Source organism: Neophocaena asiaeorientalis, unplaced genomic scaffold, assembly GCF_003031525.2.
Source record: "Neophocaena asiaeorientalis asiaeorientalis breed wild unplaced genomic scaffold, Neophocaena_asiaeorientalis_V1.1 scaffold164, whole genome shotgun sequence".
NCBI lineage: Eukaryota > Metazoa > Chordata > Mammalia > Artiodactyla > Phocoenidae > Neophocaena > Neophocaena asiaeorientalis.
The window spans coordinates 515,907-532,732 of record NW_020173727.1 but is presented as its reverse complement, the minus strand read 5'-3'; the positions used below and the strand labels follow the sequence as shown (position 1 = coordinate 532,732).

The window sequence follows — 16,826 nt, the reverse complement described above, 5'->3', positions numbered from 1 at the left end:
CTCTCTAGCAGATAGATTTCTATGGCAAATACACATTAGTTCTCAAGGTGAGATACCTGTCAAAAAGAGAACCTAAGGGACCTCCTTGGTGGCACAGTGGTTAAGACTCCACGCTCCCAATGCAGGGGGCCCAGGTTCTATCCCTGACCAGGGAACTAGATCCCACATGCATGCCACAACTAAGAGTTCACATGCCACAACTAAGGAGCCCACAAGCCACAACTAAAGGAGCCCACCTGCCGCAACTAAGACCCCGCTCAACCAAATAAATTAAATTAATTTTTAAAAAGAGAGAACCTAAAACATTTGTTCCTAAACACAAATTGTGCCAACTTCTAAGCAGAATGAAGGAGAGTATTCTCTGATCAAAGCCTGATAAGAATGGTTATAATTGTAGCATGATGGTCATTTTAAAAACAATCAATAGCATGCGTGAACATTCATGCATCTTCATAAATAGATATGTGTCACAAATACAGACATACTTTCAACTTCGCAGTTGCCAAACTCAAACAGCAAATCAAAGAGACCCTAAACAGACACTGGGGGCTTTTGTTTGAAATCACTTCTTTCCTGTAGTTTTTGATGAATCATTCCAACTTTCCACTTGGAATACCTAGCTTTATTTTCACAGTTTGATAGCCTCCAGGAAACAATGCTTAATAGAAGCCTCAGGGGAGATAAGAATGTTGTTGTTTTTTTAATAAATTATTTATTTTTGGCTGCGTTGGGTCTTCATTGCTGCGCGCGGGCTTTCTCTAGTTGAGGCGAGAGGGGGCTACTCTTCGTTGCGGTGCATGGGCTTCTCATTGCGGTGGCTTTTCTTGTTGCGGAGCACGGGCTCTAGGTGCGCGGGCTTCAGTAGTTGTGGCGCACGGGCTTAGTTGCTCCATGGCATGTGGGATCTTCCCAGAAAAGGGATCGAACCCATGTCCCCTGCCTTGGCAGGCAGATTCTTAACCACTGAGCCGCCAGGGAAGTCCCGAGATAAGAATATTTTGATTTTAAGACATTTCGAGATGATAAGCACCACTGTGATTTCATTCCTGTACTGAAATGTCAGAGAGGAGCAGGGGGACATCATTTTAAAGTGTAGAGCGGTTTGCTCTCCGTGGTGGGCAAGTCAGAGGCAGTAACAGAGTAGTTCTCAGAGCAGCTGTAGAAAACTTGAAGCCCAATTAAAAGTGTGTTTTATATGATATTATAAAAGGAAGCACATAATCATATCAAAATGACGGTAACTAGGAAATCTGAAGCCATAATTGCATATTATTTGGTAATGCTGCACAATACAGTGAAAGATCTACTAAAAATTGCATTAAGGTTATCACTAAGTCTAAAAGTACTGAAACATCCTACAGCCACTACCACATGAAAATACACTTAGGCTATGGTGACTTTAAGGATTTTTTTAAACCTCTATGGAATTCAGTGAAGAAACAGGAAAGTGACAGGAGGTTGGGAATGGTTTATAGACAACCAGCCATTTTTCAGCCCTACGTATCCATTTTTATTCTCTCCCTATAATTCTCACTCAACTCTTTTTAAGTTCTGCTGAATTCCAAAAAGGATTTAAGATGTATATGGCTCAACAGTAATATATTAAATACGCAGTTGATTTCAAGAGACATGTACTAAACCAGGAAGACTGGAATTTGCTTCCAATTTTCCTCTCTTCCTCACCTTTTTCCAACATGTATTCAACTACCGTGTCCCAGGCACAGTGACTATGGCTGAGAACACTATGGTCCCTGCCCTCACAAAGCCTCTAGTTTAGTGGGAGTTACAGAAAATGAAAACACGAAATCACAGTTGTGCCTAGTGTTAAGAAGGAAAGATACTTAATTCCATGGCAAGTGGCCATGGAGGCCAGGAAGTGATGCCTAAAGAGAGAGCTGAAGAAAGGGTAAAAGTCAACCAGATGACATAGGGTGGAAAAGCAGCCAGACAGAGCGAGCGGTACGTGCAAAGCTCCATGACCAGAAGCAGGCACAGAATATGGAGAGAAACAAAATAAAGTCTCCTAACCGCAGGAGTCCAGAACAAGAGGAGGCTAGAGAGGTAAGCAGGAGCCAGACATTACAGGGAGGAAAGGAAACCGCCAAGGGTGAGCACTTGCTACACTTGTAGTGTGCAGGATCCATAAGGTATATTCTAGCTCTAAGTGCCATTCTTGATAGATGCTTCTACCTGCCATGCATACCAGAGCTGCTCTGAGTATGGTTGGTAGATTCTGAGGTGATCCTCAAGACTTCCACTCCCTGATACCTCCACCTTGTGTAATCCCCAGCCCTTGTGTGTGGGCAAGACTTGTGGATGTGATGGATGTCACTACCATGATTAGGTTATACAAAGATGAAGCGATTTGACAGGTGTAATTAAGATCCCTAATCAATTTCACTTTGAGTCATTAAAGAGGGAAATTTTCCTGAGTGGGCATGACCTAGTAAGTGAGCCCTTAAAAAGAGTCCATAGGTCAGAGAGACACTCTCTTGTTAGCCTTGAAGAAGTAAGCCATTCTACAGCTACAAGGAATCGGATTCTAATAACACGAGCTTAGAAGATGACCTTGAGCCTCAGATGAAACCACAGCCCTGGCTGACCTTGACTGTAGCCTTGTGAGACCCAGCTAAGCCATGCCCAGAATCCTAACACATGGAAACTATGTAATAATAAATGACTGTTATTTTAGGCCACTAAGTTTGATGACAAACTTGTTATACATCAATAGAAAATAAACAGGGGCTTCTCTGGTGGCGCAGTGGTTGAGAGTCCACCTGCCGATGCACGGGACACAGGTTCGTGCCCCGGTCCGGGAAGATCCCACATGCCACGGAGCAGCTGGGCCCGTGAGCCATGGCCGCTGATCCTGCGTGTCCGGAGCCTGTGCTCCGCAACGGGAGAGGCCACAACAATGAGAGGACCGCGTACCGCAAAAAAAAAAAAAAAAGAAAAAGAAAAGAAATAGACTGGACATTGGTAACTGAAGGAAGCTCTGTCAGGCTGGTAGCCATTGAAGAGGATTCCCATATTTTTTATATGGATGCCAGGTCCACACCTGATTGCAACACTTTGCATATGATATGACAAGAGACCAGGACCACGGTTCTCCTCTGTCACAATGAGGAACATTCTCAACTTGCCCACTTCAGAAAAGTAAAAACTGACGCACCCCAAGTCAGCAGCTAGCCTCGGAAAACTAATCTTCTAACTTAAAGGCAATCACAAACTCTTCATTTAAACTGTCTTCCAAAATCCCATGGAGTCTAAAACACTGAGGCTGTTAACAGAAGGATTGAAGCAAATTTGACAGAGAAAGCAGATCTCTGTTTTAAGTTTTCTTACTAGTTTTAACAACAAAAACAGGTTTTGTAAAGTATGATTTTAATGTTAACAAGATCTTTTCAAACAAATAAGGTCTTTTTTTTATTTAAATGCCAAAATAGCCTGGTTTATATTATAGGAAGCCAATGTATGAAATATAACATTTTATACATCTTTTTTCAGTTAGAGAAAAGGAGGGAGGAAAACAAATCCCTCAAGTTATTGGGTTTTTTTTCTTGCCTTTAAAAACATATTAACGACCTCCACTCAATTTTGGAGGGCTGAATAGGTAAAACTAGTTATACTGTTAAAGGTTAAAATAGTTACAGCTTACAATATACACGCAGGCATCTCATAATCTAACAACTTCAAGAAACACGTCAAGAATTCTCCTAAGCTCAAAGTCATGGTAAAAATAACAGTGGCACTGGAATTGAGTAGCTCAGTGATGGGAATGTTTTTCAGAGCAATGTAATTTCCTAAGATGTTTTAAGTGATAGGTCAGAGTCTCAGCATTAAAGCAGCTAGGAGTAAAGCTGCTGGAGACTGCTTTCTGCAGAGACTGACTCTGGAAGGATTCCCACAAATCCAGTAAATGGTTATCTCCAGGAAAGGGTACAAGGTTGCTAGGGTCGAGAATAGGAAGAAGCCTTACTTTTACTATAGATGTTTTTGTGTATTTTTAAAATAAATTTATTTATTTATTTATTTATTTATTTATTTATTTATTTATTTACTTATTTTTGGCCACATTGGGTCTTCGTTGCTGTGTGCGGGCTTTCTCTAGTTGCGGCGAGCGGGAGTTACTCTTCGTTGCAGTGCGCAGGCTTCTCACTGCGGTGGCTTCTCTTGTTGTGGAGCACGGGCTGTAGGCGCGTGGGCTCAGTAGTTGTGGCTCATGGGCTCTAGAGCACAGGCTCAGTAGTTGTGGCGCATGGGCTTGGTTACTCCATGGCATGTGGGACCTTCCTGGACCAGGGCTCACACCCATGTCCCCTGCATTGGCCAGTGGATTCTTAACCACTGTGCAACCAGGGAAGTCCCTTTTGTGTATTTTTAATTGTATGAATGCATTATCTATCAAAAATATTTTATGAAACCAGGCATACACATACATACTCACAAAAGAGTAAAGCTCATATGAATTGTCTCCCTGGGGTACTGCAGTACAGTCATGGATACTGAAGAGGAAAAGAAAGTAAGTTTAGGGGTTCCCCAAAAAAGTCAATTAGTAAGAAAAGCCACCTCCTCCTAAGCCACATGTTGTTTCCAGTACCTCCACAAAGCTTCTTTGCCCACATACGTCCTCTGAAATTGCTGGTCCACCCACAGTATAAAAGTCCATGGACTTTTATGGCTATTACTCAGCCATAAAAAGAAACGAAATTGAGCTATTTGTAATGAGGTGGATAGACCTAGAGTCTGTCATACAGAGTGAAGTAAGTCAGAAAGAGAAAGACAAATACCGTATGCTAACACATATATATGGAATTTTAAGAAAAAAAAATGTCATGAAGAACCTAGGGGTAAGACAGGAATAAAGACACAGACCTACTAGAGAATGGACTTGAGGATATGGGGAGGGGGAAGGGTAAGCTGTGACAAAGTGAGAGAGTGGCATGGACATATATACACTACCAAACGTAAAATAGATAGCTAGTGGGAAGCAGCCGCATAGCACAGGGAGATCAGCTCGGTGCTTTGTGACCACCTAGAGGGGTGGGATAGGGAGGGTGGGAGGGAGGGAGACACAAGAGGGAAGAGATATGGGAACATATGTATATGTATAACTGATTCACTCTGTTATGAAGCAGAAACTAACACACCATTGTAAAGCAATTATACTCCAATAAAGATGTTAAAAAAAAAAGAAAATAAAAAGTCCATGGAGGGAGAAGGGGTGTGACACAGATGAAACTGATGCAGACAAAACTGATGCCAGTGTCTCTCTCACTCCTTCATCTCTGGAGCCCTCCTAATTCTCCAGGTCTTTCCTCCCTCCTTCTTATCTCAAAGGCAATGTATGTATTACCAGGCAGAAGAATGGAGCATTTGGAGTCTGAGCCCGGCTACCTCTGAACAACTGTGGGATCTTGAAAAACATCACTTCCCTTCTCTAAGCATCTCTGTTTCCCCATCTGTTAAATCAGAACGATAATAACCACCACCTCAGGGGTGACTATAACATTATCTATGAAAACCTAAAGACTGGGGTTTGTCTATTCCAAAATATTCTCTAAATCTAGCTCACAGTACAGTTAAAATGACTGGTAGAGTATTAACCTTAAGGCAGGTCATTCCTTATTTGGAATGTGAAACCTGGGACAAACTGCATCCGGGTCAATCATACATAATAACTACCACAGATTTTGGTGATGTCTAAAAGGAAGGAAAACCGAGGCTGGGGAGAGAGCTGCTCTTTTGTTTGGGCAGCAGACAATGCACGGTTATAAATGCCAAAAGAAATCTGGTTAAAAGCAAACAACCAGATTGATACATGCATGGAAAAACTCACGGTTATTCCATCTTAAACCGTGTAAACAACAGGACAATTTATTCTGTCAACATAGGGAGTGTAATTATTTTTTTTAAGTTTTTTTAAATGCTCATTCATATATATGGTAATCGGCTGGCTCCCTCCAAAACAGCCACATAGCAATATTCTGGAAGGCATTGTCATCTTCCAAGTCATTCTCGAAGCAACAGGAGAAGCAGCTCCTTATTTGTGACCTTGTACTGCTTGAAAGGCAAGCTATAATTAATAATACTCAATCTTTTACCATTATTCATAGCTCTGTTTTACTTTGGTCAGCACTTGGTCTCTAAAAATGAGCCCAATCCCCTTAAAATTCTCCATGCATGTTTTGCTCCCTAATTATTTACCAGAACCTAGGATGATTGTCCAGTTTTGGAAATCAGTGTTCAAATATTTATAGTTTGCCTCTTTCTTTTCATTTTCTGAGACATCATAGGAACTTTTTAAATCAAGTATAAAAATTAAACTATTAAAAAACAACCCATGGGATCACAACCCATAGAAAAATGAGACAAGGCACAGAGAAATCAAAGACAAGAAAAGACTGTGGAAAATAAATCCCACCTGACAAATGAAAGACTATTTTCTTATATCTTTCATCAAAGTATTGTGGACAATTAATATTTTATACTCTGTATGAAGGAAGAGGATGGAATTTGACCCATAAATGTTTGAAACACACCTTATTTGTTTATTATCCACTAATAACAAACATATATTCAGATAACAAGTACATTATTGTTCATGAAATCAAATTAAATTAAAGGGTGATTAAATTAAATCACCCAAATTAAAGGGTGATTCTCAGTCCGAGTAAATACAGAAAAGCTGCCAAAACCATCTGTTTGCCTCTCAATGATCTCATTTGTTTTCATCAAATAATATTGAGATTTTTCAAATTAGATTAATCTTTTGCCCAGTTATTAGGCTATTTGGATTAAAATGTATGACAATTATTAGCATAAAATAATCTGAAAAGTACACTGAAACACTTGCTTGAGAAGAATAAGTTATAATTTACTTACTTTTTTGTTTGAAAGAATAATCTGGCTTCATAAAAGGTAAGAACAATGTGATAAGCAGTGCCAGGTATCCAATAAATACCTGGCGTGGGATCAGTAAATACATGTTGAATGAATGAATGAATGGAACATATGAGCCATCCGATTGAAGCAAACAAGAACACAAATGCCTATACACACACACAGACACACACACACACACACACACACAGACACACACACACACACACACACACAGACACACACACACACACACACACACAGACACACACACACACACACACACACAGACACACACACACACACACACACACAGACACACACACACACACACACACACAGACACACACACACACACACACACACAGACACACACACACACACACACACACAGACACACACACACACACACACACACAGACACACACACACACACACACACACAGACACACACACACACACACACACACAGACACACACACACAACCTTCCTAAAAATCCTTTTGGAAATATGAGTTTTCATATTTCTGTCTCAGCAGATTTACTCTACTGCTTCCTTTTAAATACCAACATCTTCTTCAGAGGAAAATAAGTGGAAGTCATGATAGGATTCTTCATGTTTTTGTTTGACCCCCCCCCACCCTCCTGTAAACAATCAACAAACAAAAACTTAAAAGCCCAGGAAATGATATGTTAACAAGCGCCCTAGGTGATCACGAGTGGCGGGCAATGCCTAAGAACTACTCCATGCCTCTGTGTGGCTCACGACCTTCACCTAGGGGCTTCCCGCAAACAGCTCTCTTTGGATGTGACGAACTCCTTCTTGATCACAAAAATGAGATGCCTCTTCTGGAAAGCCTTCCCCAGCACACTCCCCTTGCCCTCTGCACTCTGGCACACCTTCCCTGGAGAACTTACCCCGTTGGAGGGTATTTTTTTGTCCCTCCAGTAGAGCAAGCTCCTTGAGGGCTCGGATCCCCTCTGGTTGATCTCTGTGTCACTAACACCTTGGCAAGTGAGTGATTTAAGTTCTCTGAGCCTTTGGTTTCCTCATATATAAAATGAGAAAGACAGAAGTGACCCTGCTGTTGTGAGGACTAAGTGGTGAGCATAAACCAACTAACCCAGTATCCAGCACTGTGGGGAAACACATCCCTTTGGGACTACTACTATGAAGGTAACAGGTGAGGCTAAAGGTTTTAAAATCAACCAGACAATTCACACCTCACCACCCACAGGGCTTCAACAGCACTAAGTGGAAAAGCAAATGCCACGGCTTTCTCAAAGGGTTAAAGCTCTTGGTAAATACAAGCAGGTTCCACTTTTCATCACACCAGAAGGTGACCAACATAGAGAAGACCTTGTTTTCCTGTAGGAACAATATCATCACTGAGCCTGGCCTCAAAACAAACAATAGGAATGATCCTTAAAGACCCAGAGAGAATGAGCATAGTCTTTACGGATGTAATATAAACTTCTGTAATTATTTCAAGGAATGAAACGAGACTCCACATAATTACAAATAAACTATGAACACCAATTACAAGTGTTCCCAAATATACATCAGTACACATAGAATATAAACATAAGCATAAATTAATATGGGGATTTTAAATGGCCCAAATTTCTTAAGAGACTGTCCAAGAAAGAATGAGCTGATGAGAGGCCTTCTTCTCTCTGTACTTTCTCCCTATTGGAAGTAACAAAACAAAAAGTAGTGCCTTCAGAGAGTCTTCAAATGCCTCAAATGTGAAGTATGCTTGATAACTGAGATGATAAAAATGAGGATGATGATGTTTTCTCATTGAAAAATCATTCTTAGAAATAAGAGGCATGTAAAACAGTCCCCTTTTCTTCATCTAGCCTATATTCTAAACTTAGTTAACTGATTCTGTTACTGCAATTCAGTTCATTGGGTGAAATTTTGCAAAAATACCACCATTCAAGTCTTAATTTGTTGACAACTGTCAGTGCTTTCACTGAAAAACAGAAAAGAATTGCTGACCCTCAGTTAGGTTCTTTAAAAGGAACTTGATACCATTTCTCACAAAACCACAGAAAGGGGGAGGAAAATATCCCTTGTAACATGGGAGAAACCCAGAACAGGAAAGAACTGGGATAGGAGTGTGCATGTGGCAGTCTCAAATAAACAGTTGGCTCTATGGGCAGTGTATGGGCAACGTGGCTATGTGCGCAAGTTTTTAAGGCAAAAGCAGCTGATTTGCCTAAATGTTGCTAAGTATAATACCAACTTCTCCTCTAGTCTATCATAATCTTTTAGGAAGAAAGGCTTGAAAACTCTCAAAGGAATAGGAAAGGAGACTAGCCTTGCCTCTTTTGGAGGCAATTACAATTTAACTTGTGCATGCCTCTCCCCACAGCACTTTGATTTCCAGGTTTGTCTTTGAGCATCAGACACACTGGGGCACAGCAAGAATGGCAAGTTGGTTCCCTGTAGCTTGGCATAAAACTGAAAGTCTAAATGTCTATCAACAGGGAGACGTTAAATAAATTATTGTACGTCTGTGCTATGGGATCCACACAACTAAAAAGCATGAACTGGCATGGGAAAATTCCTAAATCATATTACTGTAGAGATATTTTTAAAAAGCAAACTGTGAAAGAATAATTACTATTTAATTTCATTTATGTAAAAATAAAACCACACACACAAAATTATATATAAATGTGTGTATACGTAATAAACTGGAAAAGGTGTGGGAAAGACACAATAAATTGATAACAGTTGTTATTTCTGAAAAGAGTGGAGTTTTGTAGCTCAGAAAAGACTTTACTCCCTTGTTTAAATTTTTAGTATGGTAATGTATTGATGCAGTAGTGAGATAGCTACTATATCAATAGTTAAAATAAAGTTAAAATTGAAAATAATTATGCTAAGGAAGGGAAAGAGGAAGAGAAAGAAGTTGGAAAAGAAAAAAAAAGTTTCAGCAAATGATGGGAAGTCCTTTGCCAGTTCTTGGGGCTCAAGTCCCACCACCCTCCCCGCCATTTATTTACACAACTGAATAACTAGGAAGAGTTTTGATAACCATTCACCAGCACTTCAACATTTGAGTTACATTTTCTTGGTCATTATCTACTTTTCTTTCTTTTTTATACCATCATTCTAATGATAAAAAAAAAAATTCAAAATAGCAGGAGAGCAAAGGATCACAGCTACGAGGGGCAAAGAGATTTCACCCCAAAGATGCACTGACCAGGGCAGATATCGACCAAGAGCCTCTCACAGATGTGCTTCTCATTCCTTCATGAAAAAGGCCCACCTTCCCTCTTCCTTTCCTTTCTTTAACTGGTAGCAGTGGTTCTCAAGCCTCAGCCCCCATGAGAGTCCCGGTGGTGACCTGAAAATGTAGACTCAGGGAACCGGGGGCAGAGCTTGTGATACAGCAGGCCTGCAAGCCTAATGGTGAGACCAGTCTGTCCCCCATCGCTGTCATTTACTAGCTCTGTCGCTCTGGGGCTCTCAGTGCCACCACTTCATGTGTAAAACGGGGCTTTGATAGTACCTACCTCAGCAGGCTGTGAAGATCCAGTGCCTGGCCCTGCATAAGGACTATATATATGTTCGAGCCCCTGCAGTTTTGATGAAGATGATCAGTATCTCAGATACTTCTATTACTGGGCAAGGCCCAGGAAGCTGCATTATCATAGGTAAGTCTTTGGTCCACTGCATTTTGAGAAACACTGCTTACACTCACAATTCCCTCAGGTAAGAGGAAGAACAAACAAACACAAACAATACTCCAGGGAAACTCAAAGCAACTGGTTTGGACTATTGTTCCATCCGGTTAGCAATACTAGATTTCCCCTTCCCGTGTGCCTGCTGATGGTAGAAAGGTTTTCTAGAAGGCGTGTCTTTGCTGGGAAGCCTGTTAGACCCACACCCTTCACCCATTCTGCCAGGTTAGGTACGTACTTTGCTCACCTTTACAAGATGCCGGATCTGTCTGGTGATCAGCTTTAAAAACAGCATAAGGGGGTACCTCTTAATGCAAATGACTTTCAAAATACAGGAGAATTAAGTCCATCAGCTCTCCTGTCACCCTGCGTTAACTGGCCGGAGGGGCTTTGAGGTCCCTTCAACGCCCTGAATCCGCTTCCCGGACCCGCCCCGGAAGCAGAGAAGGGGGCTTGGTTCCGGAGGCGGGAAGCCCTGGTGGGAGGAGCCCCGGAGTCGCCGGCGGAAGTCGGTGTGGCCCCAGCGGATGTCCCGCATCCCGCATCCCGCCTCCCTCCTCCTCCTACCGGTTGGCGCTGGTCGCTGCCAGCGCGGCACAGGGTCCCCGAGAGCAAGAGCAGCGGTGGCTGTGGATCGGGAGCGCCCGCGGGTGTTCCAGGCCCTTCCCCTGCCAGGCACAGGGCCCCAGGTCTGTAGGAACAGGGTGCGAGTCCTGGCTAGCCATTGCAAACTTTTTGTGACTTAGTGCAAATCGTTAAGGCAGTTCCTCATCTGTAAAATGGGCTTCATGTTACAGATTTAGCACAGTCAAATGTATGCGTCGACCGCAAAAAAAACAAACAAAATTGACCCTGAGATAATCTTGCCTGGACATCATTCTGCTCTAAAATAAAGTATTATCAACAAACTCCTCTTTACTATGACTCCTCACTGAATCATTCTAAGTAAAAGTTAAAACCTCCAGTGTTAGCACAGAGCACGCCCGTTGGAAGAGGACTTAGGAGAAGCACAGCTGCCGCGGTTGTCTCAGAGTATCTGCACCATACTGAGGATTTGTTGCTGTCCTTGTTCCACTGTGTGATCAGAGGACACGAGATGGGGAGGAGAGGTTTACCCAGATTCCTTGGGAGGCCAAATCCAGAGTGGTTTCTGGGTTCACACCAAGATCTCCTCTCTACCCAGGTAATGCTCCCAAAAAGGGAGGTAATCCTCCCTTTTTGGTCGTTATTCCTTTACTGCACACGTTCTTTGGTCTCAGCTTCTTGTACTTACCCTTGCCCAGTGCTAAAATCCAGGGTATAACCTAAATGCCCAGGAATGGAGAAATGACCCAATGAATGTTGGTACGTTCCCACGCAGAATCTTATGTGCCCATTAAGGACAGTATTTCCAAACAAGTTGAGAAGATGTTATGCCCTGATGTTAAGTGGGAGAAGAAAAAAAAAAAGCAAAAAAAAAACAATAACACAATTCAATAGTAAGATATCAACTAGGTAAACACTTCGACATGGGGAAAAAAATGCAGAAAATATATATCGAATATTAACTATTTAATAGTTAATTAAATAGTTAACTGGGTGGTGGGATTATGAGTAATTTATTTTCTGCTTTTCCACAGTTTAGCCTTTTTTTCTTTTGCGGTACGCGGGCCTCTCACTGTTGTGACCTCTCCCATTGCGGAGCACAGGCTCCGGATGCGCAGGCTCAGCGGCCATGGCTCACGGGCCCAGCCGCTCCGCGGCATGTGGGATCCTCCCGGACCGGGGCACGAACCCATGTTCCCTGCATCGGCAGGCAGACTCTCAACTACTGCGCCACCAGGGAAGCCCTTAGCCTATTTTTAAAAGCTTCTTCTATGAGCATATGTAACTATTCTAATCAGAAAAACATAAATAAACCAGTGCAAATACAACTGTGTCCCTTAAAACACAGGAGACAAAAACTGTATTATGGAGTAGAAATAGAGAAAATGAAGGGGGCATCTTAAGAGCCCCCTCTACAGCCTGACAAGTCAGCACTTTTCAGGAGTCTGTCTCAGGAAGGTCCACCTCAGGGCAGGCTGGGGATTTTGATCTCCCCCAAAAGGCCTGGACTTTACTGTCAGAAAGAGCACTCAGGGCGCTGAATTCACTGGTCTATTCTCGGGTCCAGTTTACTTTGAAGAGACTTTATCATCTTAAGCTCAAAAAGAATACTCATGAAATGTATTTGTCACAAGTATCATTTTCCCTTGGAAGATTAGGATGATCAAAGGAAAGAATGATGATAAAGGAAACAGCAGGACAAGAAGGAAAGTGGGTTACACACTACAGCAACCCAAAGTGCCCTCCTGTACTACGGTTAACTGGAAATGAACCTAATGCCTCGGGCATTGTTCCTTCACACATTCTGCTTCCGCCCTGTAGCATCCAACTCATCTCTCACTGGCGAGGCAGCCTTGCAAGATAAAGATGGCAAATCAGCCGTAAAAAAAATAAAGAATTAAATAGAAGAGGTTCTTTAAGGTGAATCAACAATAACTTAGACACACATTGGCTCAGTAATGTATTCTTTTCTTTTTTAATTTAATTTTATTTATTTATTTATTTTGGCTGCATCAGGTCTGAGTTGCGGCACGTGGGATCTGTGGTGAGGCGTGCGGGATCTTCCGTTGCAGCGCGCGGGCTTCTTTCTAGTTGTGGCCCGCAGACTCCAGGGCACCTGGGCACTGTCGTTTGCGGCACATGGGTTCTCTCGTTGAAGCGGACAAGCTCAGTAGTCGTGGTGCGAAGGTTTAGCTGCCCCGAGGCACGTGGGATCTTAGTTCCCCCACCAGGGATCGAACCCACGACTGCTGCATTGGAAGCCGGATTCTTTACCACTGGACCACCAGGGAAGTCCCAGTAATGTATTCTTAACTGTAATTACTTTATCTGACCATCAGCTTGGGAGACTCCTAAGAAGTTACTATTTCAGGTCTTGCATCAATAGCTCTCAGAAGTCATGTGAGTAAAACATCTGCCTCCCAACTCCGTAGGAAAGAGGTGAGAAGTAAATGGTTAATTTCTCCTGCTCCAAAAGGCTTTGGAAGACGCATTTTTTTTTTTTTTTTTTTGGAAGACGCATTTTTATAGTCAAGTCCATCAGGTATTTACAGAGCACCTACTATATTATATTAACTGCCAGGCACTTTGCTAAACACATTGACTGTGTCTCGCCATTAGCTCCCTCCGACACAATTATTATCCTCATTTAACAGGAGAGGGAACTCGGGTAGAAAGAGGTTCCATGTCTCTACCTGCTCAAGTGAAAACGTTGGGGTATTAGTTTCTCAGGCTGCTGTGACAAATTACCACCAGCTTGGAGGCTTAAGACAACAGAAATGTATTATTCTCTCACAGTTCTGTAAAGTAGAAGTCCAAAATCAAGGTGTTGGCAGGGCCATGCTCCATCTGAAGCTTCTAGGGAAGAACCCTCCTGGCCTTTTCCCAGCTCCTCGTAACCCGAGGCATTCCTTGGCTTGAGGCAACACAACTCCAACCTCTGCCTCTTATTTATTTATAGACTTAAACATTATAGTTTAAGTCTATAAATAGTAACTACAATAACTATAGTTACTCACAAACAACTTGGCATTAATCCTTGATGTGTGGATTTCATATAATAGTGTGCGTTGAAAAGTTCAAAGTCCTCCTTGAGCGTAGAGACTTGTGGGTTATCACTAGAAATGGCGCTTTAGTTTACTTGGTTTCTATGGAACTCCTTTTGAGAGCTCTACAGAAGGGAGCCTATGGAACTCCTTTTGAGAGCTCTACAGAAGGGAGCCTCCCCTTTGCAGCTCCAAAAAAGGATATTCTTCTGTGGGGGTAGAAATCACCTGGTCAAGATCTCTTTCAGAGGTTCCCACCCAGGCTGCACATTAAATCTCCTGGGAGCTTCTTCAAAAGACAGATGCCTTAGCCCCCAGCCCCAGATCTGAATCTCAGCAACAGAGCCCAGGCATCTATACCTGCCCCTCTTGTTATACAGCCACCTTCTCTGTGTGTCTCTGTCTGCTCTTCATATAAAGACACCAGTCATACTGGATTTGCAGCCACCCTAATCCGGTATGACCTTATCTTAACTAATTACATCTCCAAAGATCGCATTTCCAATTAAGGTCACATTCTGAGGTTCCTAATGGACATGAACTTTTGGGGAACACTCTGCGACGCAGGATGCATCTTCAGGGTGAGAAATCTCTTTGCAACCCAGGACTGTTGGATTTGGACTTGGCAGTGTGACTCCGGAGCCCACATCCTGAACCACTGTGCTCATTTTGACCTCTGGGGGACCACACTGCATACACTGACATACACTAGGTGACATCAGAGCGTGACCTGGCTCCTGTCCTGAGGAGCTGAGGGTCTACTGAATGCAAACAAGACAATGAAAACGCACATCACTGAAGTATCTGTGTGAACGTCTGGATGCCATGGATGCCATGGAAACTTAACCAGGAAAGTGACAGATGAGGGCTGGGCGACCTTGAGCACAGGCAGCATCTGGGCAGGTTGGGGGAGAGACCTGAGCTAAGGCAGAGGCAACCTAGAACAGTGTGTTTGAAAGAGGAGGGCCACAGGAGATGGGGGTGGAGTAAGAGATTAGAGATGCGTTTTAGAGATGCTTCAAAGACAAAGGGAAGGACTTAGATTTCATTTGGAAGGAAAGAAACAACTTTAATAGGGACCAAAATGATAAAAATTGGTCTAAAAGACTCCTCTGGCAGAGGTGGGCAGGGCGAGCGTAGAGCCTCGAAAAACTGAGTGTTGAAACTTCGTGACAGAACAGGCTTGCGTGCGTGGGTACCAACCTGCAGAGGCATCACGTTTACATCTCTTCTGTGGCATTTTAACAATTTGCCTCAGAAAATAAACCAACGATGTAGATGCTCGCCATACTTTCATCCCCCACTAGGAGGACCCCCCTTACTACCAACCCCCCAACACTCACACACACAGCAGCTTCCCTCCCAACACCCACTTGCACCCAAGCCAAGAGCTGAGTGAAGAGAAAGGTGAGAGAAAGAGAAATTAAAATGCCTGCAGGAACAGCCAGAAAAGGCAGCCAAGACATAAATTACCTTTGCACCGCTCACAACAGGCTCCCCTCTGCTTGATGGCCAGGGCACAGTCTCTCGACAGCACTGGGCACTTCTCTCTCTTACAGGTCACTTCCTTGTTCTAGGCAAAAAGGACAAGAAACATTTGAAATCAACTTCAAAACAGAATCCCCAGAATCCTACCACACGGCTGAGGTTTTCCTAGCTTCCCTCTTCCAATCTTGCCTTCATCTTGGCGAGAAAACTCTGTGATAGCAAATGAGATTTTGCTCTTTCTGGAACAAAAATATCCTTCCAGGAATAGATTGAGATTAGGGGCAGATGAAAGGGGATGAAAAGTCCCTTCTTTACCAGCCAATTTAACCTAGATAACCGAACTCCGAGAGAGAGAGAGGCTTTCTCCCGCCCTGCTCTAAGGTTTCTTTTTAGTACACACTATAGAAATGATAATATTTGTGTAAATCATATTTTGCCCATTGGGCTACCTGGGCTAGGACTGCATCGTGAGAACAAAAATATTTGCACACAGCCGTCCAACAATCCTTAATAGTAGAGTGCATTAAAATGCAGCAATCTAAAGTTCCAACTCAAATAATGACAAAGTTGAGTATTGAATCGGCTCAGTAAGAGAAAAGATAATATTCCCTATGCCAAGCAGAGACACAGGAGTCAGTGTTTTATAGCTGTGGGACAGCTGCATTATATTAGCACTTATGCTAATGACAGTGTGGTGAGCATTTGCATCTTTGGTTTTATCCTGAAAAGTTAGCTATTAAAATGACTTCAAGAAGATCCAAATACGATGCATATACCTGTTTGGAGAACAGGATGCACATGAACCAAAAATACTATGTCACAACACTTCAACGAAATTGGAGCTGTAACAAGGTTCTAGTAAATGCTAAGTGCTGTGGCTTTCATTCCTATTAAAATGCTGTGAGATAAGTATTATCACTATCTCTTGTTTATAAGCAGGAAAACTGCTGTTCAGAGAAGGTCTATGACTTTTTCAAGATCATACAGCTTTGCAGTGGCAGAGGTGGATTTCAATATTGAGCTCACAAATGTGTACAATGCCCACGCCCTACCCTGAGTTAAGGCTGGGATGGCCACATTCATTGCCTGATTTAGGGACAGATCAGAGAGGAGCAACTGACCAGCCCT

General features: G+C 42.6%; 1 protein-coding gene across 1 annotated transcript in view; it reads right to left on the bottom strand.

Annotated features, from left to right (window-relative positions):
* Positions 1-16,826, bottom strand: part of BMPER (BMP binding endothelial regulator) — a 252,693-nt gene that overhangs the window by 205,942 nt on the left and 29,925 nt on the right. Inside the window, exon 3 of the mRNA XM_024750771.1 lies at positions 15,684-15,783. Within this exon, the coding sequence (XP_024606539.1) occupies positions 15,684-15,783 (100 nt within the window). The remainder of the gene's footprint in view (positions 1-15,683; positions 15,784-16,826) is intronic.